This window comes from Lethenteron reissneri, chromosome 24, assembly GCF_015708825.2.
Source record: "Lethenteron reissneri isolate LAM-NWPU_2019-01 chromosome 24, ASM1570882v1, whole genome shotgun sequence".
In the NCBI taxonomy this organism is placed as follows: Eukaryota; Metazoa; Chordata; class Hyperoartia; order Petromyzontiformes; family Petromyzontidae; genus Lethenteron; species Lethenteron reissneri.
Window position 1 is genome coordinate 19117600 of NC_083802.1, and position 26157 is coordinate 19143756.

At 55.0% G+C, this 26157-nt stretch overlaps 1 protein-coding gene across 1 annotated transcript in view; it reads left to right on the forward strand.

Annotated features, from left to right (window-relative positions):
• The first annotated feature begins 2217 nt into the window (after positions 1-2217).
• The window catches only part of LOC133346751 (BDNF/NT-3 growth factors receptor-like), a 46188-nt gene continuing 22248 nt past the window's right edge, over positions 2218-26157 (forward strand). The window contains exons 1-11 of the mRNA XM_061558602.1: positions 2218-2661; positions 4377-4451; positions 9467-9538; positions 10180-10248; positions 11977-12185; positions 12818-12960; positions 13698-13914; positions 15284-15589; positions 16269-16307; positions 17303-17367; positions 18031-18133. Coding sequence (XP_061414586.1) covers positions 2291-2661; positions 4377-4451; positions 9467-9538; positions 10180-10248; positions 11977-12185; positions 12818-12960; positions 13698-13914; positions 15284-15589; positions 16269-16307; positions 17303-17367; positions 18031-18133 — 1669 coding nt within the window. The 5' untranslated portion in view covers positions 2218-2290. The remainder of the gene's footprint in view (positions 2662-4376; positions 4452-9466; positions 9539-10179; positions 10249-11976; positions 12186-12817; positions 12961-13697; positions 13915-15283; positions 15590-16268; positions 16308-17302; positions 17368-18030; positions 18134-26157) is intronic.

Here is a 26157-nt window from a genome sequence, read left to right on the forward strand (position 1 = left end):
ACTCTATACACACACACAGCATCTCACTCTACACACACACACAGCATCTCACTCTACACACACACAGCATCTCACTCTACACACACACACAGCATCTCACTCTACACACACACACAGCATCTCACTCTACACACACACACAGCATCTCACTCTACACACACACAGCATCTCACTCTACACACACACACACACAGCATCTCACTCTACACACACAGCACCTCACTCTACACACACACACAGCACCTCACTCTACACACACACACAGCACCTCACTCTACACACACACACAGCATCTCACTCTACACACACACACAGCATCACAATCTACACACACACACACAGCACCTCACTCTACACACACACACAGCATCACACTCTACACACACACACAGCACCTCACTCTACACACACACAGCATCTCACTCTACACACACACACACACACAGCATCTCACTCTACACACACACACACAGCACCTCACTCTACACACACACACAGCATCTCACTCTACACACACACAGCACCTCACTCTACACACACACAGCACCTCACTCTACACACACACACAGCATCTCACTCTACACACACACACACAGCATCTCACTCTACACACACACACAGCATCTCACTCTACACACACACAGCACCTCACTTTACACACACACACAGCACCTCACTCTACACACACACACACACAGCATCTCACTCTACACACACACACAGCACCTCACTCTACACACACACACAGCATCTCACTCTACACACACACACAGCACCTCACTCTACACACACACAGCACCTCACTCTGCACACACACACACAGCACCTCACTCTGCACACACACACAGCACCTCACTCTACACACACACAGCACCTCACTCTACACACACACACACAGCATCTCAATCTACACACACAGCATCTCACTCTACACACACACACAGCACCTCACTCTACACACACACACACAGCATCTCACTCTACACACACAGCATCTCACTCTACACACACACACACATCACCTCACTCTACACACACACAGCACCTCACTCTACACACACACACACAGCATCTCACTCTACACACACACAGCATCTCACTCTACACACACACACACATCACCTCTCTCTACACACACACAGCACCTCACTCTACACACACACATAGCACCTCACTCTACACACACACACAGCACCTCACTCTACACACACACACAGCACCTCTCTCTACACACACACACCATCTCACTCTACACACACAGCATCTCACTCTACACACACACACAGCACCTCACTCTACACACACACACAGCATCTCACTCTACACACACACACAGCATCTCACTATACACACACACACAGCAACTCACTCTACACACACACACATCATCTCTCACACTCGGCATCTCTTACCATAATCTCGTAGCCAACATCTTGCACTCGAAGCGCATACCCCAGATCTTCCACCGACCCAGCATATCCCACCCATCGCCATCATCATCACCACCACCACACCCACCACTGCCCCTAACCTCACCCATCACCACCCCAGCCACCCCTCCCCCCACACCCGCCCCCTACTCTCCCCTCTGCCCGCGGAGCCTCTGGCGTCTCTGATCAGAGCGAGGAGCAGGAGTCACGGACCGGGAGATCGCAAAGCCCCGCGCCCTTGGGGCACCAAAGAACCACGAAGAGCCCCTCGGGCGCAGAGAGCCCCTGAAACGCTCACGTCGGGGTCTCAGCCGAGGGACCCCCCTCACTCGCACCCCGCCCCCCCCCAACGCACCTGCTGTGCTGCACTGGGGATGAAGGGGGCAGCGCCTTGTACCCCCTCGTTTCGCTGACGGCCGCGCAGAGAGAGATCGTTCATTTGTAGTCGACGAAGCCGGGAAACTGGGTTTGATTCTGGATCTGGGTTTGAGATTAAAGTGTGAATCTGGGCCTGGGTTTAGAGCCAGGGTTAGGGTTTAGGGGTCTGGGCTCAGATTATCTAGGTCCAGTTCAAGTCTAGGTCTAATCTATATCTTGGGTTCGGGTTACGAATTAAGGATCGAGGCTGGATTGGAGTCTATTTATTCGAGCCAGGGCTATCGGCTCTGATATTAGTACTCTCGGTTCTGGGCTCGGCATCATCTCGGTATAAGACGTGGGAGGCAGGGTCATTAGTCTGGGTCTGAGTCACAGCCCACAGATCTTCGCTTCGAGACGGGGGGGGGGGGGGGGCTGCGTTCAAGGCAGAGAAGTCCGACTCCGCTCCAGCCCTCTCATCCCCCGCCAACTGCGAGCGCGCCATGGAACGACCCCAAACGCGGAGCCACTCGCCGCTCCTCCGCCTCTGGCTGCTCGCCTGCTGCTGCTGCTCCCTCCTCCTCGTCGGGGCCGCATCCCCCCCGCGGGGTTCCGCGCCAGGTCCCTTCGCTGGGAGCTGCCCCCGACTCTGCCGCTGCGACCCCGGCTCCATCTCCTGCACGGAGCCCGGCGCCATCACCGCGGTGCGACAGCTCGCGGATGCGTGGCGAGCAGTGGATGGAGATGCTGATCATGACGACGACGACGACGATGAGTACGATGGGGATGGGGGCGAAGAGGACCACTATGGCGAGAAGGAGGAGATGGAACGGGAGCAAGAGCGCTGGCGTCACGCAGACAACATCACGCGCATGTAAGAACCGGGCCGGAACGCGGACTCATTCCCGCAAAATGTTACGGCGCACGTGGGAGCACGGCGATAACTGTTCGCTAATGCGGCCGCTCACGTTGATTTACCCCCGTTGTGGGCCTCCTCTAGGTCGGCTCAGTGGTAAATTAATTTGGCTGCGCGGTGCGGTATTGTCCGGGAGAGACAAAGGCGGCCCGGGTGTGCCTCTTGGCCCCGTAAATCCTCGTTATCATGAGCCTGCTTGACGCGAGTCATCACGTTCGCGCTCGGTGTAAATTATCTCCCAGCGAGAGAGCACGTGCATTGTGATCACCATGTGGGTTGCATGCATTGATTTCAATTACTTCTCTGTAAATCCACTGTTGTACCGTACTTTCTATGCTTCGACGTCTATGCTCCCCCGCATTCACCGACCCGCACTGACCAGCCTGGCAAAGTATGGTCAAGTAACCCCCACGACCTACAACGGGTCGGGGAATTCGTGTCCAGAAGTGGATGTTACCCACAAAAAGCGAGGGCCGCCTTTGCCTCCCCTAGCGCTAACGTTCACACATCGCATCAGTTACCAATTTAAGGTTGAGTGGATCTAGGGGAGGCACGAGTAACTCGGACAGGCAGGGAATCGAACTCAGGTGCGTGGTAACGCAATGTGTCGCGTGCCGTACCCGCCTTGAATAGGAGCTCGCTAACTGGACCTACAGTCTATAACGGCGTTGAGTATTTGTATGGGGAGCAGTGGCGCAGTGATTAGCGCGCCGCTGGTGTAATGATATTGTATTGGTGCAATGGGTTTTGTGAGTGTTATGCAAGAGTTACAACTCAACATGCCGATGCCGTGACCAGTCGACTGTTGACTCTCGATGGGCAACTCAAAGTCAATTTCCTGTTCAAATGCGCATTGATGCGGGGCTCATCTCGGCCCGAAGCGAGTGGTGTAAAGTCCACACTGGTTTGGCGGTGGGTGGAGGCGGGGTGAGTATATTCACAGGACAACCACGACTGAATTTCACCCACGAAGTGGTACCTATTTTATCGACCCCCAGAGGAATAAGCGGTGCTTGAGCCTACATTGTTCCACGCAAACATTGTCTGTTGGTGAAGTATGTCGGGTTTTGACTGATGGGATGCGATAAATCTGCGGGTCGGGGCTGATGGGTAGAGGCGTCCGCCTGTCTTCCATCGTTACGCAAATGTCGATGTACATTGGCGGATGTCGATGGATTCCAAAGACAAAGATCCCCCGTATAGCCTGAGCAGACTGTTGGGGCAAGCGCCGTTAGCGAGCACCAATGAAGGCCGACACGACACACGAGGAGGTGGGTGGCCAATACCAGGACACGTTCAAATAATCGTCACTGGTGTTTTTGGCCATGAGCGAGAATCGAACTCGGGTCGCCAGGTCCGTCACGCATCGCGCGAAACCGCTGCACCACCGCTCCCCACCGGACCCCGTGCCGCCGTGCTACTCACACGTGCACACGAGGCCGTGGGGGTCCCGTCCATCGGCCTCTCGGCGGCGTTTACGCGGGGCAAACTCGGGACCGGTTTCGACCTTCTAGGTCTCATCAGCAATCGTCTATTCCCCTGCCACGACTAACAGCAGTGGCGAGCGCTCTATCTAAAGTTCTCCTGGCACTCACCCGAAGTCGACCCGGTCTAAACTGAATGGTCTCCTCTGCGCTCTTGGTGCTGTTGCTGCTGCTGCTCTTCTCGTTCAGAATAATCCACAACCAGACGGAGTTGGGAGAGCTGGCGGAGGGAGACCTGGGCGGGTTCCCTCACCTGCGGGAGCTGTGAGTGAGCGCGCAGACCCGGGGATTCACTCGCGAACACACGGGCGGACACAGACACACAGAGCTGAGCTTTCTACGGGGACACACTCACACACACACATAAACACGAGGACAAATACCCCCACATGTAGCCTTACAACAGACTGCTAAGCGCTCTCGGCGAATACCTATGAAGGACGGCAAAGCACACGAGATAGTGGGTGATCAACAGCACGCCCGGTCGCCTTTGTCTCTCCAGTACTGATGTGTATACACCGCATCAGATACTCATTTAAGGCTGAGTCGACTAAGAGGAGGATCAGGACTCGAACTCGGGACGCCGGATTCGTAGCACAGCACGCTACCCACTGCACTACCGTTCCCCATAGACACACCGGCACACATACGCATATATAGACACACACACACATAGATGCATACATTTTATACACACACACAGAGATACACACATTGTATACATACACACACGACGCTCTGTATGACTCTCTGTGTGACACACATTTTATACATACACACACACATAGATACACACATTTTATACACACACACACAGATACACACATTTCATACACACACCCACACATGGCATTATTTCAACGAGGTGTGTCTGGAAATCCGACCCAGGAAAATACTGTGCCACTCGGCACACCACATCCATTACTCATCTCGCCACGTTTCTCGCGAGTCAAGTGGCGTGCAACGTACTCCAGCCTACCACACATCAGTCACGGCTGGATAGAGAGAGACACGTGGAGTATCTTGTACAAGGAGGGATAGAGAGGGACACGTGGGTGTCTTGTACACGGAGGGATAGAGAGGGACACGTGGAGTATCTTGTACACGGAGGGATAGAGATGGACACGTGGAGTATCTTGTACACGGAGGGATAGAGAGGGACACGTGGGTATGTTGTACACGGAGGGATAGAGAGGGACACGTGGGTGTCTTGTACACGGAGGGATAGAGAGGGACACGTGGGTATGTTGTACACGGAGGGATAGAGAGGGACACGTGGGTATGTTGTACACGGAGGGATAGAGAGGGACACGTGGGTGTCTTGTACACGGAGGGATAGAGAGGGACACGTGGAGTATCTTGTACACGGAGGGATAGAGATGGACACGTGGAGTATCTTGTACACGGAGGGATAGAGAGGGACACGTGGGTATGTTGTACACGGAGGGATAGAGAGGGACACGTGGGTGTCTTGTACACGGAGGGATAGAGAGGTACACGTGGGTATGTTGTACACGGCCTATATCTGTAAGGGCTGTGTAGAGCTCTGTCGATGTGGAGGCCGTTCCGCCAATAACGGCGTTAGAAATTGCAGGGCTGCGCCTTTGCCTTGTCTACACAGATCGTGGGCGATACGTAGGCTACACATTTATTGCGCGCACATGACGTTCGTACACTCTATATGAAGACGGAGATCTCCCGTGCAGACTTAACAGACTGCTGGGGCAAGTGTGGCGAGCACCTATGAAGACCGCGGCACGGCACACGAGGGGTTGGGTGGCCAAGCACTACGGCCCGGCCGCCTTTGTCGCCCTAGCGGCGATCTTTACTAAACACGGCACCAGGCACTCACTTCCGGCTGAGTCGACCTAGGGGAGGCCCAGCACCGGTTCAGATGAACGCCACTGGTGTCATCTTCTTGGTTCGTTCGGTAAAGTCACGTAGAAGGGAAATAATAAAATAATAAAAATAAAACAAAAAACATTCGGCCACAACGCAAGCAGCCGTCCTCAGGTGAAGAACAGGTCTGTCGGAAAGACAGCGTCTGAATGACACACCACCAAGCTTGGCAGCGTATATAAGTCACTGGTGTCGGTGGCCGTGAGCGGGAATCGAACTCTCGCGAACCGCGACGCGCACAGAGAGACACCCACGAGGCGAGAGGAGCACGCCACGCCGCTCACAACGCAACCAACACGGACTCGACTCGAACGCGCACAGCCAACCCCTCGGGAACTCACGGAAGTCTCTCGTAAGCGGAGAGAGTCGCGCAGTCGCAGAGAAGTCACACGGTGCACGCATCTCAACAACAATGATGATAATTATACAAAACAATCAAACATGACTCGAACTGTTCGGTTAATTTGGTCAAATTGGCGAGACAACAGCGATGGAGTTGATAATAATTTTTTACCTTTTTATCTGGCAACAAAACTGACACCTTTTTTTACAAGGAGTCATGTTTGCATTAACCACAATACCTGCGATCATAATGCAAACAAAAAAACATAACTCTGATAAGGTATGCAATGTCCTTGAAGTTGATTGGTCCACACCCGAGACAGCTTTCTTTAGAGCCTAGTATCACATGGTGTTGGACCAGATGACGCCAAAAGGCGCAGCGATGGAGTTGTCGAGATGCAGGAGACCGCCGTGGATCTCCGCTCGTTGTTCGGCACCGCCGCTTCCTCCGGCGGAAATCGATTCCGTTACTAACCTATAAACTACTTTTATCGTTTCATTTTCTCAGGTCGGGCCAATGAGCTTCATCGGTCTTTTTCAGAAGCGACCTGGTTATCACCAGTGATAGGCCAACGAAGTGGCTTGTCACGTGGACATTTGCTGCAGCCAGATAGTCGAAGCGCGTGTTTCTAAATGCCGAGGGCCCTGAGATAAATTCACGCGACCACGGGGAGAGACACGCAGACTCCAAATATACAGCAGCAGGAATCGATCCTACGACCTCCTGTATACCAGGCGAGGTAGTTAACATCTCCTAGCCACCGTGATGATGAGAGAGACACGCAGACTCCAAATATACAGCAGCAGCAGGCGTCAGGGTCGGAATCGAACCCCCGACCTCCTGTACACCAGGCGAGGCAGTTAACATCTCCTAGCCACCGTGATGATGATGAGAGAGACACACAGACTCCAAATACACAGCAGCAGCAGGCGTCAGGGTCGGAATCGAACACCCCGACCTCCTGTATACCAGGCGAGGCAGTTAACATCTCCTAGCCACCGTGATGATGATGAGAGAGACACGCAGACTCCAAATACACAGCAGCAGCAGGCGTCAGGGTCGGAATCGAACCCCCGACCTCCTGTATACCAGGCGAGGCAGTTAACATCTCCTAGCCACCGTGATGATGAGAGAGACACGCAAACTCTCTGAGTGACTCTCTGTGTGACTCTCTGAGTGACTCTCTGTGTGACTCTCTGAGTGACTCTCTGAGTGACTCTCTGAGTGACTTTCTGTGTGACTCTCTGAGTGACTCTCTGAGTGACTCTCTGAGTGACTTTCTGTGTGACTCTCTGAGTGACTCTCTGAGTGACTCTCTGTGTGACTCTCTGAGTGACTCTCTGATTGACTCTCTGAGTGACTCTCTGTGCGACTCTCTGTGTGACTCTCTGAGTGACTCTCTGAGTGACTCTCTGTGTGACTCTCTGAGTGACTCTCTGTTTGACTCTCTGAGTGACTCTCTGATTGACTCTCTGAGTGACTCTCTGAGTGACTCTCTGTGTGACTCTTTGAGTGACTCTCTGAGTGACTCTCTGTGCGACTCTCTGTGTGAATCTCTGTGTGACTCTCTGAGTGACTCTCTGTGTGACTCTCTGTGTGACTCTCTGTGTGACTCTCTATGTGACTCTCTGAGTGACTCTCTCTGTGACTCTCTGTGTGACTCTCTGAGTGACTCTCTGAGTGACTCTCTGTGTGACTCTCTGTATGACTCTCTGTGTGACTCTTTGAGTGACTCTCTGTGTGACTCTCTGTGTGACTCTCTGAGTGACTCTCTGAGTGACTCTCTGTGTGACTCTCTGAGTGACTCTCTGAGTGACTCTCTGAGTGACTGTCTGTGTGACTCTCTGTGTGACTCTCTGTGTGACTCTGTTTGACTCTCTGAGTGACTCTCTGTGTGACTCTCTGTTTGACTCTCTGTGTGACTCTCTGTGTGATTCTCTGTGTGACTCTCTGTTTGACTCTCTGTGTGACTCTCTGTGTGACTCTCTGTTTGACTCTCTGAGTGACTCTCTGTGTGACTCTCTGTGTGACTCTCTGAGTGACTCTCTGTGTGACTCTCTGAGTGATTTTCTGTGTGACTCTCTGAGTGACTCACTGAGTGACTCTCTGAGTGACTCTCTGTGTGACTCTCTGTGTGACTCTCTGAGTGACTCTCTGTGTGACTCTCTGTGTGACTTTCTGTGTGACTCTCTGTGTGACTTTTTGTGTGACTCTCTGTGTGACTTTTTGTGTGACTCTCTGTGTGACTCTCTGAGTGACTCTCTGTGTGACTCTCTGTGTGACTCTCTGAGTGACTCTCTGTTTGACTCTCTGTGTGACTCTCTGTTTGACTCTCTGAGTGACTCTCTGTGTGACTCTCTGTTTGACTCTCTGAGTGGCTCTCTGTGTGACTCTCTGTGTGACTCTCTGTGTGACTCTCTGTGTGACTTTCTGTGTGACTCTCTGTGTGACTTTTTGTGTGACTCTCTGTGTGACTCTCTGAGTGACTCTCTGTGTGACTCTCTGAGTGACTCTCTGAGTGACTCTCTGTTTGACTCTCTGTGTGACTCTCTGTTTGATTCTCTGTGTGACTCTCTGTGTGACTCTTTGTGTGACTCTCTGAGTGACTCTCTGTGTGACTCTCTGAGTGACTTTCTGTGTGACTCTCTGAGTGACTCTCTGAGTGACTCTCTGAGTGACTCTCTGTTTGACTCTCTGTGTGACTCTCTGTGTGACTCTCTGTTTGACTCTCTGAGTGACTCTTTGTTTGACTCTCTGTGTGACTCTCTGTGTGACTCTCTGTTTGACTCTCTGTGTGACTATCTGTGTGACTCTCTGAGTGACTCTCTGTGTGACTCTCTGTGTGACTCTCTGTGTGACTCTCTGACTCTCTGACTCTCTCGGAACATGCCAGTCTCCGACTCCGTTTAAATCGTTGAGTCGCTTGACGCTCACTCGATGGCTGCCTCTGTGATCCTATGACTGAGTCTCTCTCTCCTCGAATACGTCCACGACTCTCCCCCTCTCTCTCTCTGTGGCTATCTCCGCTCCCCGTCAGATCCATCGTGGCTTCAGGACTGCGCTCCGTCTCCCCAAGAGCGTTCCAACTCAACACGGAGCTACAGAGCATGTGAGACTCATCCTACACTAACAGTAACCATAACACTAACACTGGTCCTCACACTTACACTCACCATAACACTGATCATATCACTAACACTGATCATAACACTGACCATAACACCGACCCTAACCCTAACACTGAACCGAACTCTAACACTGACCATAATCCCAGCCATAAAATGAACGCAAACTGCCCAGTAGCGTCCTGCAAGATGTTGGCCATTAGCGGGATTCGTTAGGAACTAGGAAGTGTGCTAACCACTGCACTACCGCTCCCCACAACACACACAACCGCCGTGACGTTACCACGGCGCTCGTGCCAGGCTAGGTGCTACCCTGAGGCCACGCCAAGTGTCGAAGGCTCGCGGGCAGGATATCACGGGGCAGACCCATGTGACATGGGTGGACGGGATTAGCTGGCAGATGCACCACCTGCGCTCCCCACAATATACACAAGTGCTGTTAGCGAGCCACTATGAAGGCCGGCACGGCACACGAGGGATAGGTGGCAAGCACCACGCCTGACACACTCACACACATTGACGCACAAAGACACACACACACCCACACACATGTCCGCGTGTGTGCGCGCACTCGCCCCTGATCTCCCTGAGGGTATAAATCGTCTCTTGCGTCTCTCTCCCGCAGAGATGTCTCCGCCAACAACCTGAGCTCCTTGCCCTGGGCTGCCCTGCGCGGCCTCCACCTCTCCCGCCTGTGAGTTCAGTCCCGGGACTTGGCACCACAAAGACACAAAAACCCACAACACCCGAGCAGCCTTTCTATCGGAGTATTGGGGACAAGCGCTGTCAACGAGCCCCTCTGACGGGCCGGCACGGCAACACGAGGCGGTGGGTGGCCAGCACCACGCCTCTTGTCTCCCCAACGCTGATGTTTAAACACCGTGCCGGCTACTCATTCAACTCTGTTCATGTTGTGTTGTGCATCATGAGTACGTGTACTCTTGTGTGTGCGTGTGTCTCAGTGCGTGCCTCCGCGCGCGCACGTGTGTGTGCGCGCGTGTGTGGAGAGCGGTGACAGCAGTGGCTTTACACTGAGTTCGACTCCCGGTCACGGCTAACATCAGTGGCGAGTGAAATTTGAGCCGGTGTATGGACACGTATGTGTACGCGTGTGTGTGTACACGTCGCGTGTGAGCAATGACTTAACACTGCAGTTAATCTTTATGGAGGGCTGCCCTCCACGCACCAGGGCGCGAACATTTCCTACTCGACAGGCAGATTCATCAACTCCAGTCCGGCCCAGCACGGAATGCGTCTGAAACTTGCGCCGGACGCTCCATCCCATCACCCCAACAATGACCCCCCACTCACCCCCCCCTCTCTCTCTCTTACCACTCGTGTCAGACCCCCCACAATCTTGACCTCCCCCACCCCCCTAAATCACCCCCCCCCCCGAAAATCATACACACATGCGATAGAATCGTTACAATAACAAATATTGTACAGCCCATCGTGGGATCTTTTTAGCCGGTATCAAAGTAAGAAAAACAAGAAAAGGTTTTACCCTTTCTGGCAATAAAACCGGAGGTGTTAAGATGTTAAAACACCAACTAGAAACCTTTTTGCAAGGAATCAAATATTGTCAGAACATGTTTGTTTGCATGTTCACCACGAGCACGTGTGGTTAATGCAGACTTGATTCCTCGATAATTTGTGTCTAGCTGGTGTTTGAACATCTTAACACCTCCTGTGGTATTGCCAGAAGTGGTTAAACCAATTCTCATTTTTCATATTGTACAGCCCATTGTCAAACCGCTGTTGGATGAAGACCGACTTCCGTGTTGGCTGTAGGCGGTCGATCGACCATACTTCACCACGACGGGCAGTGCGGGTAACTGGCGGCTTTGGTCTGTGCTCCGGTAGCCGTGATTTAACGCAACAAGACAGGACCCGCTCACGGAACGCTCGCCACTGATGTTAGCCGTCGCCGGGAGTCGAACTCGCAGTTGCGCCAAATCTCTTACCGTAGATTTAGCTCGTGTCCCTGCTAAATATTCTTGATATCGCTCATCTCCAATCTTCACATTATATCTCGAACTAATGATAAACTCTCCTCCCTTGTGTCTCTGATATATATATATATATTTCGCCCGTCTTATATCTCTTGAAGATCACAAGATGGCACGATGGGTAACGCCGTAGCCGCCACCACCACCACCTCGCCCACGCGTTCTCTCCTCCGCCAGATTCCGTCGCTGCTGCACCGCATAGAGACACGAGACCACCACGGTCTGCCCTGACAGCCTCCCCTCGCCATCCTGGCCTCAGGCCTTCTCTTCCCCCTGCCCGCCGGACTCGTACGGGTCCCGCCTAGCTGAGCCGCACGCCATCTGAAGCACGCACCTGCCGTGTCCCCTCCCGTGTCCCTCTCACCTATCTGCCCCCCGTAATCCTACCCCGCCCCTCTCCCTACCGGGATCAGAGCGGTGAGAGGGAACCCGCTGGTGGCCTGCTCCTGTCAGATGTCGTGGCTCCGCGCCATGGCGGGGCTGGCCCTGCTCCCCCACGGCGGGGAGTCCCACTCCCATTGCGGGGAGGAAGAAGCGGCGGCAGCAGCAGCAGCGGGAGGAGGAGGTGGTGGTGCAGGGAATTCCAGCCGGGAGTCCGTGAGCCCCTCCAGGGAGCTGTGCGGTACGTGCCCTGCCTTGATCCACTCAGTACGCTCCAGGGCGCCCCCCCTCCCCCACACTTCATAGGTGCTACTCGCTAACAGCACTTGGCCCAACATTCTGCAAAGGCTATACGGGGGATCTTTGTCTTTGTTTACGGGCGCGTGCAGCGTCTAACGCAGCTCGATTTGTCTCTTAACGAGGGAGTTGTCTGGGCACCGTGGCGAGGCCGTCTCGAGGACCGGGGTTCGGGACACCGCTGCACTACGGAGCTGTCCGGGGTTGAGCTCCGGAAAATATATGGGGGGGGGTTTGGGGGTTGGGGTGGGGGGTTGGGGTTGGGGTGGGGGGCCCGAACAATCTTCAATGATTCATCAATCCCCTTCCTCCGGCCGGGTGGCGCAGCGGCAGAGCAAGCGGCTCGCAATCGGTGGGCTGCGAGTTCAGATAAATCATCCCTCTGCAGGCGGTAAAACAAGTACAACTTTGTGGTTGGGAAGTCATCAATAGTTGTCCTGCGGAGCCACTCGGAATTTCCGCCAATCCCCCGACGTTCATTGGAGCGGCAGACAACAACGTCCGCCACGACTCCCCTGCACGCCACTGCGCCCTGGCGCACCGTGCGAGCGTCGCTGCCCCCGCTGTCTCGTGCAGGCCAGGAGGAGCCCTCCTCCGTGGAGCTGCGCTGGGCTGGAGGCGGCGCGCCGAGGGAGGGCGAGGAGGCCGAGCTCACGTGCACCTCCCGTGGGCGCCCCTCCCCCATCCTCACCTGGGACCAGTCGGCGCTGAGCACTCACGTACGCGTGCGTGTGTGTGTGACCGGGAGCCCAGGGTGCATCTAGCTAGGCACAGCAAGCATGAGGGCGAGGCTTAGGGCCAGGGTTAGAGCCGGGTTGTATATAGTTCGGGCCAGGTTAGTGCTAGGTTTATGAGTAAGGGTAGGGCTGGGTTTACAATCAAGGTGGTATTTATTGTAAGGGTCGGGGTAGAGGCTCGTGACAGGGCGCGGTTCGTGATGAAGGCGAGTGAGTGCCAGGTCTGTTCATGGCTTGGGCTATTGTTAGAGGTAAGGAATAGGTTTATATTGGAGTGATTATTGCCATTGTTATGTACGTTCGTTGAACTTCCTTCGCACCGTCCGTAGCCAACCGTGCTAATCGGCGGTGCGGAGGAAGGACAGAAAACGAAACACAAAAAACTGTACGAAAGAAATGAGTTTTCAATCTGGATGATTTAAAAGTACATAGCGCCAGTGGCCTCCTAATATCGGAAGGAAGAGCGTTCCAGACGGCCGCAGGAGCGGCCATCATAGCTATGGTTAGAACTAGCGTTAGAGTTAGGACTAGGTTAGAGTTAGGCCTAGGTTTACAGCTGTGATTAGGGCTAGGCTTGGGGTTTGGCTGAGTTAGTCTCATCTTCTTTGGGTCTTTCGGTAAAGTCATGTAGATAGAAACATAATAAGTTAGAAAACTAATGAGTTAGTCTCGCATGAATTCAAGAGACCGATCTCACCTTGTCATAATTTATACCCCAGACATTCGGGATCTCTGGACTGGGCAAAATCCTCTCCACCTCCTCCTCCACTACCTCGTCCTCCTCGTACACCATCTCCAGAACCTCATCGGAGAACTCCTCCACCTCCACGCTCCTCCTGCTCAACGTCTCCGCCGAGCAGGACGGAGCGGTGGTCACGTGCGTGGCCTATAACCCCTTCGGAGAGAGGAACGCCTCGGTTCGACTCCGCGTCCTGTGTGAGTGGCCTACGGCACGTGCGCATCAGCTGCACAGGACGGCTCGAGGAGACGTTTCCCTTGGTTCCCCTTTAGATTTTGGGCGCAGTGGTAACACTCGCGCCTCACAGCAAGAGGTGCCTGGGTTTGATTACCGACCCGGGTGCCTTTCTGCGTGTTCTCCCCCTGTTCTACACACACACTTTACTAATACACGAACAATGTTGACAACCACTATAAAACACGCAATACATTCAACATAAACACTGTTAAATACACACACTCGTGGTACAGGACTCAATAAACAAAGCCAAAGGTCCCCTGTATAGCCTGTAATAGACTGTCGGGGCAAGTGCTGTTAGCGAGTAGCTCCGATGAAGGCCGGCACGGCACGCGAGGGGGTGGGTGGCCAGCACCACGCAATATAACACACACACAAAACATATTTGTGAAACACAAACACGATGCATGGTGACGTTGGGCAGACGAGGCATTGAACGCGGATTTTTTCTTTCTCCAAAAAACATCGATGGTACATTGGGGGTGGGGGCTCTCCCAGCCCACTCAACCCCCTCCCTCCCCACGCCTTCATTAACTTGATTGCGAGCGATAATTCGATGAAGGAGGCAGCTTGAAGATCTGTTCCCATTGATCACGAGACGTCGAGTGTGCGGGGCGTGGTGGAGATGCGGTCTATCGCTCACCACACCACCACCGCAACAACAACCACCACCACAACCAATATGAATTCCACCACGTGGCGATGACGTCACCACGGCGCTCGTGCCAGGCTAGGTGCACTTTGAGGCCACGAGAAGTGTCAAAGGCTCGCTCGCAGGAAGTCACGGGACAGACCCAGGAGCCGTGGGTTGACTCCCCGGTTTGATGTTTAACCACGAATTAAATGTATGAATGTATGGATGTTGAACTCATTTTGCACCGTAAAAAGCCAACGGTGCTAATCGGAGGTGCGGTGGAAGGACAACAAACAAACACACGCAAAAAGCAGCTCTCAATATCAAACCAATATAGTCCAACCAATACCACCAACAACCACCATTAACAATCTACCACAATCAAAGACAAAGATCCCCCGTATAGGCTGCAACAGACGGTTGGGGCAAGTGCTGCGAGCGAGCACCAATGAAGGCCGGCACGGCACACGAAGGGGTGGGTGGCCAACACCACGCCCGGCCGCCTTTGTCTCCCCATTGGCGATGTTTACACACCGCACTAGCTACTCATTTGAGGCTGAGTCGATCTAGGCTGCAGGTAATTATCGTCACCGGTGTCGCTGGCGAGCGAGCGGGAATCGAACCCCCCCGGGTCGCCAAGTTCCGTAGCGGAGCGCGCTAACCGCTACGCCACCGCTCCCCCCCGCCCCCCGCAGTCCCCCCGTCGATCGTGTCGATGGAGGACCCCGAGCGGCACCACCACTGGTGCGTGCCGTTCGTGGCGCGCGGCAACCCGTGGCCCAGCCTCGCGTGGAGCAAGAACGGCGAGCCGCTGGCCGAGTCACCGCTCGTCTTCACGCGCCTCCTGGGCCGCGCGGGGGCCTCGCGGCGGCCCGGCTGCCTCCACCTGGACGCGGCGACGCACGTGGACAACGGCAACTACACGCTGAGGGTCAGCAGCGAGCTGGGCTGGGACGAGCGCACCGTCGCCTGCCACTTCCAGGATCGACCCCACGGGATAGGTGATCGCCGAGCGAGCGGGCGGGCGGGCGGACGTGTGACCGCGTGGTTGTTGTTGTTATGGTTGTTGTTGTTGTGGTTGTTGTTTCGAAGTTCGTTGAGGTCGCAGTGCCGGCAAACCAAAATAGGAGCCGTTTGTTTTTTCGAATTTGGTGAAACAGAAAAAAATTTGATATTTGAAGATCCGTACAATGCAGTGTGGTGACCACAAGACGGTGGTTCCTGATTAAATAAATAAATAACGCCACGAAGGAGTCCTTGAAGAAGATGAAAAGGCGCGTGCGGCTCCGGGACTGGAGGTTGCCGAGCCCTCGTTGAGATTTCGAGGGTCAATCACCTTAATCACCACTATCATCATCACCACCACCAACAACAACAACATCAAGCGCCATTCGCCACTAAGTGGCGGTGACGTCACCACGACGCCTATGCCAGGCTAGGTGCACGTTGAGGCCACGTGAAGTGTCGAACGCCCACCGGCAGGATGTCACGGGGCAGACCCGGCAGGTGCCACGGGTCGACTGAGTGAGATGAATGGACGATGCACCACCTATACCCCCTACTGTGCCAACTTCATCATCACCACCACCACCCCCATCATCAACATCATCGCCACCACCATCGTCGTTATCGTCATCACCATCATCGCTAAGAAACCCTTCATCGCTCTGCCTCCCGCAGGTCCTGAGGAAGACGAGCACTTCTACGATCCTTACCCAGGTGGGTGCCCGCTCACCCCCCTACCCCCCCATTCTTTAGGGTCATACTCTTTGGGGTCATGCCCTGTAGGGTCACGCTCTTCCCAACAAAGTGCAAGAATCTGACGTGGGGCAGCGAGCTGGGCTGGGTCGTTGGTTGCGCTGCACAAGCACGAAAGCCAAACAACAACGTTTATCAATAAGATTGTATGGCCTTAAAATAAATGAAACATATTTACGATAGGCGACGTTTCGGGCAATGGCCCTTCTTCATGGCACATGAATAGAGAGGCCCTCACCCTACCTCTGTCCAAAACGTCGCCCATTATTCACATTTCCCCGTTCAGACCAAACACACGCGTTGCTATCGACAAACAAGCTGAGCTTTTTTTTTGAGACGAAAGTTTTTCCGCCCCTTTTAAAAAATTTGTTTAGAGGCCTAAATCCAAAGAGTGGCCTCCCATATTGTCCTGGTACACTCCTGGACACGACCTGGTAGACTCCACCTGGCACACAGCTCGAATCGATCGCGCTGGAACTGCATCGCCACTCTCCACTCCTTCTAGAAGTGAACCAGCGTCATGGATTTGCATCGCTCACTCGCCGCGTGACTAAACTATGACTCTTGCCTCTTTTTACTTCACAAGGTAAGGCCGACTGAGCTATACAGCTGATTTTCAGAAGCGACCTGGCTATCACAAATGACAGTTCAACGAGGTGCCTCGTCGTGTGGAAATGTATAGCAGCCAAAAGACTCGAAATGCACATTGATTTTGAATGCGGAAGGAAAAAGCGGAAGACCTGGAGAAAAAATCCACGCGACCACAGGGAGAACATGCAAAATTCAAATATACAACAGGCGTCATGGTTAGAATAGAACCATCGACCTCCTGTATATCGGGCGAGGTATGTTCACATCTCACCACCGTGACTTGCCAGCGACGAGACGCACCAGGCGCCTCACATGCTGCACGACATGTCTGGGTGCGGACTCGAACTCTGACCCTGCCTCCGCAGAGGGCCCCGACGGCAACAGCACGGGACCCCCGGCGGTGACGGGGCGTGTGGTCGACAGCGTGGCGGTGAGTCCGTCTCACGTTTGGCAAATTTTCACGCTGGTGTTGGCACACAATGGCCTCAGCTATGATGCACTGTAGAGATACTCGTTTGACTGGGTTAATGAGATGTTTGAAAGATGGAATCCTGCTGGGCCATCAATCATCATTTTGATCATCATCGTAATTATGTTTCAATCTTGATCATCATCATCATCATCATTTGTGGGAAGTTACTCGCAGTTACACTGATCCCTGTCATGCGAATGTGGAATTTCCACCACTGTGTCCAGGCCAGCAAAACACATGGACACCGCCCACACTCATTAAAGCAGGAATTGTGTTCATTGATCCGAGACATTCATTTTATTCTGATCTCCACCCCCTTCTGTCTCGCTACCTCCTCCTGCTGCTGTTCCTCCTCCCCTGATGCCACCGATACCCACTGGACCCCTTGTGGATTCCTATCCACGGATCTCTACCCCTTACCCCTGTTTCTTACCCCTGTCCCTACCCCTGTCTCTAACCCTATCCCTGTCTCTAACCCTACCCCTGTCTCTAACCCTACCCTCGTCTCTAACCCTACCCCCGTCTTTAACCCTACCCCTGGATTTCTATCACTGGATCTCTACCCCTGCATGTCTACCCCTACCTCTACCCCTGGACTCATACCCCTGCCCGGGACCCCAGGCGTACGTGGCGGTCGGGGTGGCGGCGTTTGCGTGCGCGATGCTCACTCTGCTCTGCGTCTTCAGCAGCAAATACGCTCGGCGCTCCAAGTTCAACATGCAGGGTGAGTGGTCACGCGGCGCGCGGGTTGAGCTAAATTGCCTCCGTCACCACCTGCATCCACCCTCCTGCCATCACCATCACCCACCGTAACCCACCATCACCACCACCCACCATCACCATCACCACCCATCACCATCACCCACCATCACCATCACCACCCATCACCACCCATCACCATCACCACCCATCACCATCACCACCCATCACCACCCATCACCACCCATCACCATCACCACCATCACCATCACCATCCATCACCATCACCACCCATCACCACCCATCACCACCCATCACCCATCACCACCCATCACCATCACCACCCATCACCACCCATCACCATCACCACCATCACCATCACCACCCATCACCATCACCACCCATCACCACCCATCACCACCCATCACCCATCACCATCACCACCCATCACCACCCATCACCACCCATCACCATCACCACCCATCACCACCCATCACCACCCATCACCATCACCACCATCACCATCACCATCCATCACCATCACCACCCATCACCACCCATCACCATCACCACCATCACCATCACCATCCATCACCACCCATCACCATCACCACCCATCACCATCACCCACCATCACCACCCATCACCAACACCACCCATCACCATCACCAACACCATCCATCACCACCCATCACCAACACCACCCATCACCATCACCCACCATCACCACCCATCACCATCACCACCCATCACCATCACCCACCATCACCACCCATCACCAACACCACCCATCACCATCACCCACCTCACCACCATCCCAACACCACCATCACCTCACCCACCATCACCACCCATCACCATCACCACCCATCACCATCACCCACCCTCACCACCCATCACCATCCCCACCCATTCACCATCACCACCATCACCACCCATCACCAACACCACCCATCACCATCACCACCATCACCCACCATCACCATCACCACCCATCACCATCACCCCACCATCACCACCCATCACCAACACCACCCATCACCATCACCCACCATCACCATCACCAACACCACCCATCACCATCACCACACCACCCATCACCATCACCCCCCATCACCATCACCACACCATCACACCCATCACCAACACCACCCATCACCATCACCCACCATCACCACCCATCACCAACACCACCCATCACCATCACCACACCCCATCACCCCATCACCACCCATCACCAACACCACCCATCACCATCACCACCTCACCCATCCCCAACACCCACCCATCACCATCACACCCATCACCATCACCCACCATCACCACCCATCACCATCACCACCCATCACCATCACCCACCATCACCACCCATCACCATCACCACCCATCACCATCACCCACCATCACCACCCATCACCAACACCACCCATCACCATCACCCACCATCACCATCCATCACCACCATCACCAACACCACCCATCACCAACACCACCCATCACCATCACCCACCATCACCACCCATCACCATCCATCACCATCACCACCCATCACCATCACCACCCATCACCATCACCCACCATCACCACCCATCACCGTCACCACCCATCACCACCCATCACCATCACCCACCATCACCACCCATCACCATCACCCACCATCACCACCCATCACCATCACCCACCATCACCATCCATCACCAACACCACCCATCACCATCACCACCCATCACCATCCATCACCAACACCACCCATCACCATCACCACCCATCACCATCACCACCCATCACCATCACCCACCATCACCACCCATCACCATCACCACCCATCACCATCACCCACCATCACCATCCATCACCAACACCACCCATCACCATCACCACCCATCACCATCACCACCCATCACCATCACCCACCATCACCACCCATCACCATCCATCACCAACACCACCCATCACCATCACCCACCATCACCACCCATCACCATCCATCACCAACACCACCCATCACCATCACCCACCATCACCCACCATCACCACCCATCACCATCACCACCCATCACCATCACCACCCATCACCATCACCCACCATCACCACCCATCACCATCCATCACCATCACCACCCATCACCATCACCCACCATCACCACCCATCACCATCCATCACCATCACCACCCATCACCATCACCCACCATCACCACCCATCACCATCCATCACCAACACCACCCATCACCATCACCCACCATCACCACCCATCACCATCCATCACCATCACCACCCATCACCATCACCCACCATCACCACCCATCACCATCCATCACCAACACCACCCATCACCATCACCCACCATCACCACCCATCACCATCCATCACCATCACCACCCATCACCATCACCCACCATCACCACCCATCACCATCCATCACCATCACCACCCATCACCATCACCCACCATCACCATCACCCACCATCACCACCCATCACCATCACCACCCATCACCATCACCACCCATCACCATCACCCACCATCACCACCCATCACCATCACCACCCATCACCATCACCCACCATCACCACCCATCACCATCACCACCCATCACCATCACCCACCATCACCACTCATCAACATCACCCACCATTATAATCATCATCACCCACGGCATCTCCGTGTCTCACAGCTTTTATCGCTAAATATTATGTTGGGTGGGGGGTGGAGTGAGATAGAGGATGCGGGGGGGGGGGCGTGGAGAAAGCCGTGCGCCCCCGTCCATCTGTCCAGTGCCTCTCCCTTGACCCCTGGCTGTGACCCCCACCAATCCTCCCTCCCTCCCTCCCTAGGGACGGCCCCGAGGTATGAACTATGGTTTTGATAACAATAGATCTGCGCGATGATGCCGCGTGCGTCCAATCACGCGTGTGCGTTATTGATTACTCTGAGATTTATGTAAATGATATGCGGGGTGGGGGGGGCAAAGCATTGCCAACGAGATTTACAAAAGCAAAAAAAATCGATTCGTGGATCAAAACACCGCGGCCGTGATTTTGTTCTCTCAGCGCAGTTGCTGATCACGGGCCCCAGTCGGCCCAAAGCGGCGAGAGGTCGCCAACAACATATCTCTCGTGGCGACGTTGTCATGGATAGGAGAAGCAGAGAGAGAGATGTGAGGTGACGTGCAGTGCGGCGAGTGGGTGGGTAAATGAGTGGGTAGGTGGGTTAGTGACCTACAGTGTGGTGGTTGAACACCGTGTGGTGAATGAGATGACACAATCCGTCCCTGGCAGGCACAGTCCTCAGCACGGGTGGTGGAGGAGGAATCAACGAGCGGCGCTTATACGGGAACAGTAACCATGGTAGTGGATCTGGGTTTGATCTTCCATCTGGATTTCATGGTAGCAGTAGCGATAGAAGAGTGATATGGAGGCGCTTGATTGCCGACGAGCGAGTGACCAGAGTGAATTCGTGAGCGCTGGATCATCGGTCGGCCTGGCCGCTCCGCGCTCAGCGAATTGTGACGATTCTCCGACTCTCTGGAGCCGGGGAGGGCGAGTTGGTGGTGCCGTAGTGGTGAGATGTTAACTACCTCGTCTGGTATGCAGGAGGTCGTGGGTTCGATCCCGACCATGACGCCTGTATATTTGGAGTTTGCATGTCTCTTTCTCCCCGTGGTCGTGTGGATTTTTCTCTGGGTCCTCCGGTTTTTTATCCCTCCACATTTAGAAACACGCATTTAGAGTATTTGGCTGCTATAAATGTCCACGCGATAAGCCACTTCGTTGAGCTCTCGTTAGTGATAGCCAGGTCGCTTCTGAAAAAAAGCTACATAGCTCAGTGGGCTAAATTTCGATTTAAAGCTTTCGTGACTGCAGGGATTCATCTTCTTGGTTCTTTCGGTAAAGTCACGTCGAAGGGAAGTAATAAAATAATAAAAATAAACATAATAAAATAATTATCACGACGTTTGTGGCCGAAACGTCGTGAGAATTATTTTATTATGTTATATTTTTATTATTTTATTACTTCCCTTCGACGTGACTTTACCGAAAGAACCAAGAAGAAGAAGCTCAGTGGGCCTTACCTGGAAAAATAGAAAATAATGTTTAGTTTAGTTTAACTGTCTCTCTTCCAGCGGTGTGGTGTGTGATTTGTCGGTCGTGATTTCCGGTTTAGCCGAGTGGCAGAATGGTTGGCACCGCTGATGTCAAGCGAGATTTCCCGTGGTCTCTCAGGGACACCCGCTCACCCTGCCGTCCGTGGCGCGGTGTCATTAGTCCGGACCGAATGTCAAAATTAATCTCCCGCGACTCGGAACCCCTCGAGCGATCGAGCAGCCGCTGACAGTTTAAGAAGGGCCAAACTCCCCAAACGTCTCCCAGGAATTAATATTCGGTCTGAGCGGCATTTCCCCTTAATCAAAATATCACCGTGAAGAAAGGAAAAAAAATACATAAAACCCAGCGGCGCTATCCATCAAATGAATAAAATCCATTCTCATCCCGTACGTCCCTAACGCAGCAACCGCAGCGTTAGCGACCCGGGAAATGGCTCTCCGTGATTATGCCCCAAGTGGTCCATCGGAAAAACCTTCGCCTACTTAACCAGAGGTGGAGGCGCGACGCTGCAATGTCTCGCCCACCTCGCTGCTGGCGGAAGACCCTCCCAACTTAACAGAACTCTGGAGAGTCGTTCTCCAGCGTATTTGGTCTACTTTTTCTTCAACGCTGTACGTCTTGCAAGAGATAGAAGTTACGCGCACTTTACCCCACACACCTGCCGACCGGCCAACTGACCTACTCCTTTAACGCGGCTGGGTAGACGGAAGCGTTGGTGGGGAGTGGGGTGGGGGTGGTTGTAGGGGGTGACCAAACACGCGCCCGTGTTTCGGCTGCCACGACCGGGAGATGGAGTCCGCCGTTAGACCACCTCTGTGGCGGCCTCGGCCAATGCGGACCACCAAACTCTGCGCTCGTTCCGTTTGGCTTCCCCCCTTCCCCCTCCGCCGGGTTTCGTCGAATGCTGGCGCAGCGGCGGCTCGGGAATGAGTGGCGGCTCCCCCCCCCCCCCCCGGTGGGATTGCCGTCGCTTGGCTTGCGGAGGGCGAAGTGGGCCAGCGAGAGAGCGAGTGCGTTGGGGGAGCAGCGAGGTAGCGAGGGAGCGAGTGCGTTGGGGGAGCAGCGAGAGAGCGAGTGCGTTGGGGGAGCAGCGAGGGAGCGAGTGCGTTGGGGGAGACGCGAGGGAGCGAGTGCATTGGGGGAGCAGCGAGGGAGCGAGTGCGTTGGGGGAGCAGCGAGGGAGCGAGTGCGTTGGGGGAACAGCAAGGGAGCGAGTAAGTTGGGGGAGACGCGAGGGAGCGAGTGCGTTGGGGGAGCAGCGAAGGAGCGAGTGCGTTGGGGGAGCAGCGAAGGAGCGAGTGCGTTGGGGGAGCAGCGAAGGAGCGAGTGCGTTGGGGGAGCAGCGAAGGAGCGAGTGCGTTGGGGGAGCAGCGAATGAGCGAGTGCGTTGGGGGAGCAGCGAGAGAGCGAGTGTGTTGGGGGAGCAGCGAGAGAGCGAGTGCGTTGGGGGAGCAGCGAGAGAGCGAGTGCGTTGGGGGAGCAACGAGAGAGCGAGTGCGTTGGGGGAGCAGCGAGAGAGCGAGGGAGCGAGTGCGTTGGGGGAGCAGCGAGAGAGCGAGTGCGTTGGGGGAGCAGCGAAGGAGCGAGTGCGTTGGGGGAGCAGCGAGGGAGCGAGTGCGTTGGGGGAGCAGCGAGGGAGCGAGTGCGTTGGGGGAGCAGCGAGAGAGCGAGTGCGTTGGGGGAGCAGCGAGGGAGCGAGTGCGTTGGGGGAGCAGCGAGAGAGCGAGTGCGTTGGGGGAGCAGCGAGGGAGCGAGTGCGTTGGGGGAGCAGCGAGAGAGCGAGTGCGTTGGGGGAGCAGCGAGAGAGCAAGTGCGTTGGGGGAGCAGCGAGAGAGCGAGTGCGTTGGGGGAGCAGCGAGGGAGCGAGTGCGTTGGGGGAGCAGCGAGAGAGCGAGTGCGTTGGGGGAGCAGCGAGGGAGCGAGTGCGTTGGGGGAGCAGCGAGAGAGCGAGTGCGTTGGGGGAGCAGCGAGAGAGCGAGTGCGTTGGGGGAGCAGCGAGGGAGTGAGTGCGTTGGGGGAGACGCGAGGGAGCGAGTGCGTTGGGGGAGCAGCGAGGGAGCGAGTAAGTTGGGGGAGACGCGAGGGAGCGAGGGAGCGAGTGTGTTGGGGGAGACGCGAGAGAGCGAGGGAGCGAGTGCGTTGGGGGAGCAGCGAGGGAGCGAGTGCGTTGGGGGAGCAGCGAGGGAGCGAAGGGAGCGAGTGCGTTGGGGGAGCAGCGAGGGAGCGAGTAAGTTGGGGGAGACGCGAGGGAGCGAGGGAGCGAGTGCGTTGGGGGAGACGCGAGAGAGCGAGTGCGTTGGGGGAGCAGCGAGGGAGCGAGAGAGCGAGTGCGTTGGGGGAGACGCGAGGGAGCGAGTGCGTTGGGGGAGACGCGAGAGAGCGAGTGCGTTGGGGGAGCAGCGAGGGAGCGAGTGCGTTGGGGGAGACGCGAGGGAGCGAGTGCGTTGGGGGAGACGCGAGAGAGCGAAGGGAGCGAGTGCGTTGGGGTAGACGCGAGGGAGCGAAGGGAGCGAGTGCGTTGGGGGAGACGCGAGGGAGCGAGAGAGCGAGTGCGTTGGGGGAGACGCGAGTGAACGCGCGAATCTTTCGTTTCACACACCGCAAGCAAAGCTCTTCAAGGCGCCGTCCTGGAGCCCAAATTACCCGGCCCGGGAGCCCGCATCAGCGTCGGCAGCGGCTCTCGTCTAAAGTAAAGACGCACGGGACCGGATTAAATTAATTATGGATAATATTCCCATAATGCTTCTTGAGTTTCCGCTGATGGCGATGAAACGCGAGCTCGGCGGGAGCCAAGTTGAGTCGTAATTTCTGCTGTGGACGTCGATGATGATGATGATGATGTTTGTCGTCCGTCATTACCGCTTGCTCGTTGTGAGAATGCTCGATGCGCCTGTTGCTGTTGTTGTTGTGGTGGTGGTGATGGTGATCGCTGTATCTGAGGCAGTTATTTTTTGTTGGCTGCAGTTATTCCTTTGTGCGTTGCAGCAGTTTCGATTTCAGACTCCACGTTGTTGTACAGCGCGGGATCGTAGAATGTATTTTTTTTTTAAAATATGTATTTATTAATTTGTGATATTGGTTGTTTTGTTGTATCTGGCTGTGGGGGAGATCACCTTGTTGTTTGTGAGGGAACTAAGGGTCGCATCGTTATTTCACGAAACCAGTCAAAATGCTCACCTCCCTGCTCAACCCAACAAAGGGGACGGACGCCAGCGGTCCTGAGCCATTGGTGGAAAGTCCACATTCCTATGACAGGGAGCAGTCCAAGCATCATGATTCCCACTGTTGACTTTGTGCGAAGTGGCACTCGCTTCATCAAAACTGCCCGCCAGTTAGCACACTGGGGGAATCCGTCAGGGGGGGGGGGGGGTGGCTGAGTGAGGAGGGGCTGAGTGGGGGGGGCGACTGAGTGGGGGGGCAGCTGAGTTGAGGGGCGGCTGAGTGGGGGGGGTGGGCGACTGAGTGAGGGGGGGCTGAGTGGGGGGGGGCTGAGTGGGGGGGGCTGAGTGGGGGGCGGCTGAGTGGGGAGTGGCTGGGTGGGGGGGCTGAGTGGGGGGGGGGGCGACTGAGTAGGGGGATTGCTGAGTGGGGGGTGGCTGGGTGGGGGGTCTGAGTAGGGGGATGGCTGAGTGGGGGGCGGCTGAGTGAGGGGCGTGGGGCTCCACCCCACGCCGGCAGTTCCGCTCCGCGCCGCGTGTCGCGTGCGACTCCTCGAACGCCGGCTCTGGCGGCCAAAATAAATAATAATTCTCTTACAAATAAATAAATCAATTCCGCTTTAGTTACCAAAACACTGACGCGCGTCTATCACAAAGCATTTACTTAAAATAAATCTGTGCGTTTTTTTTTTTACGGTGGAAGAGAGCGAGCGAGCGGGGGAGCGAGTCGAAAGATGATGGACGTTGCGCACCGCCACCCGGCGTATCGGGCGAAGCGAGCTA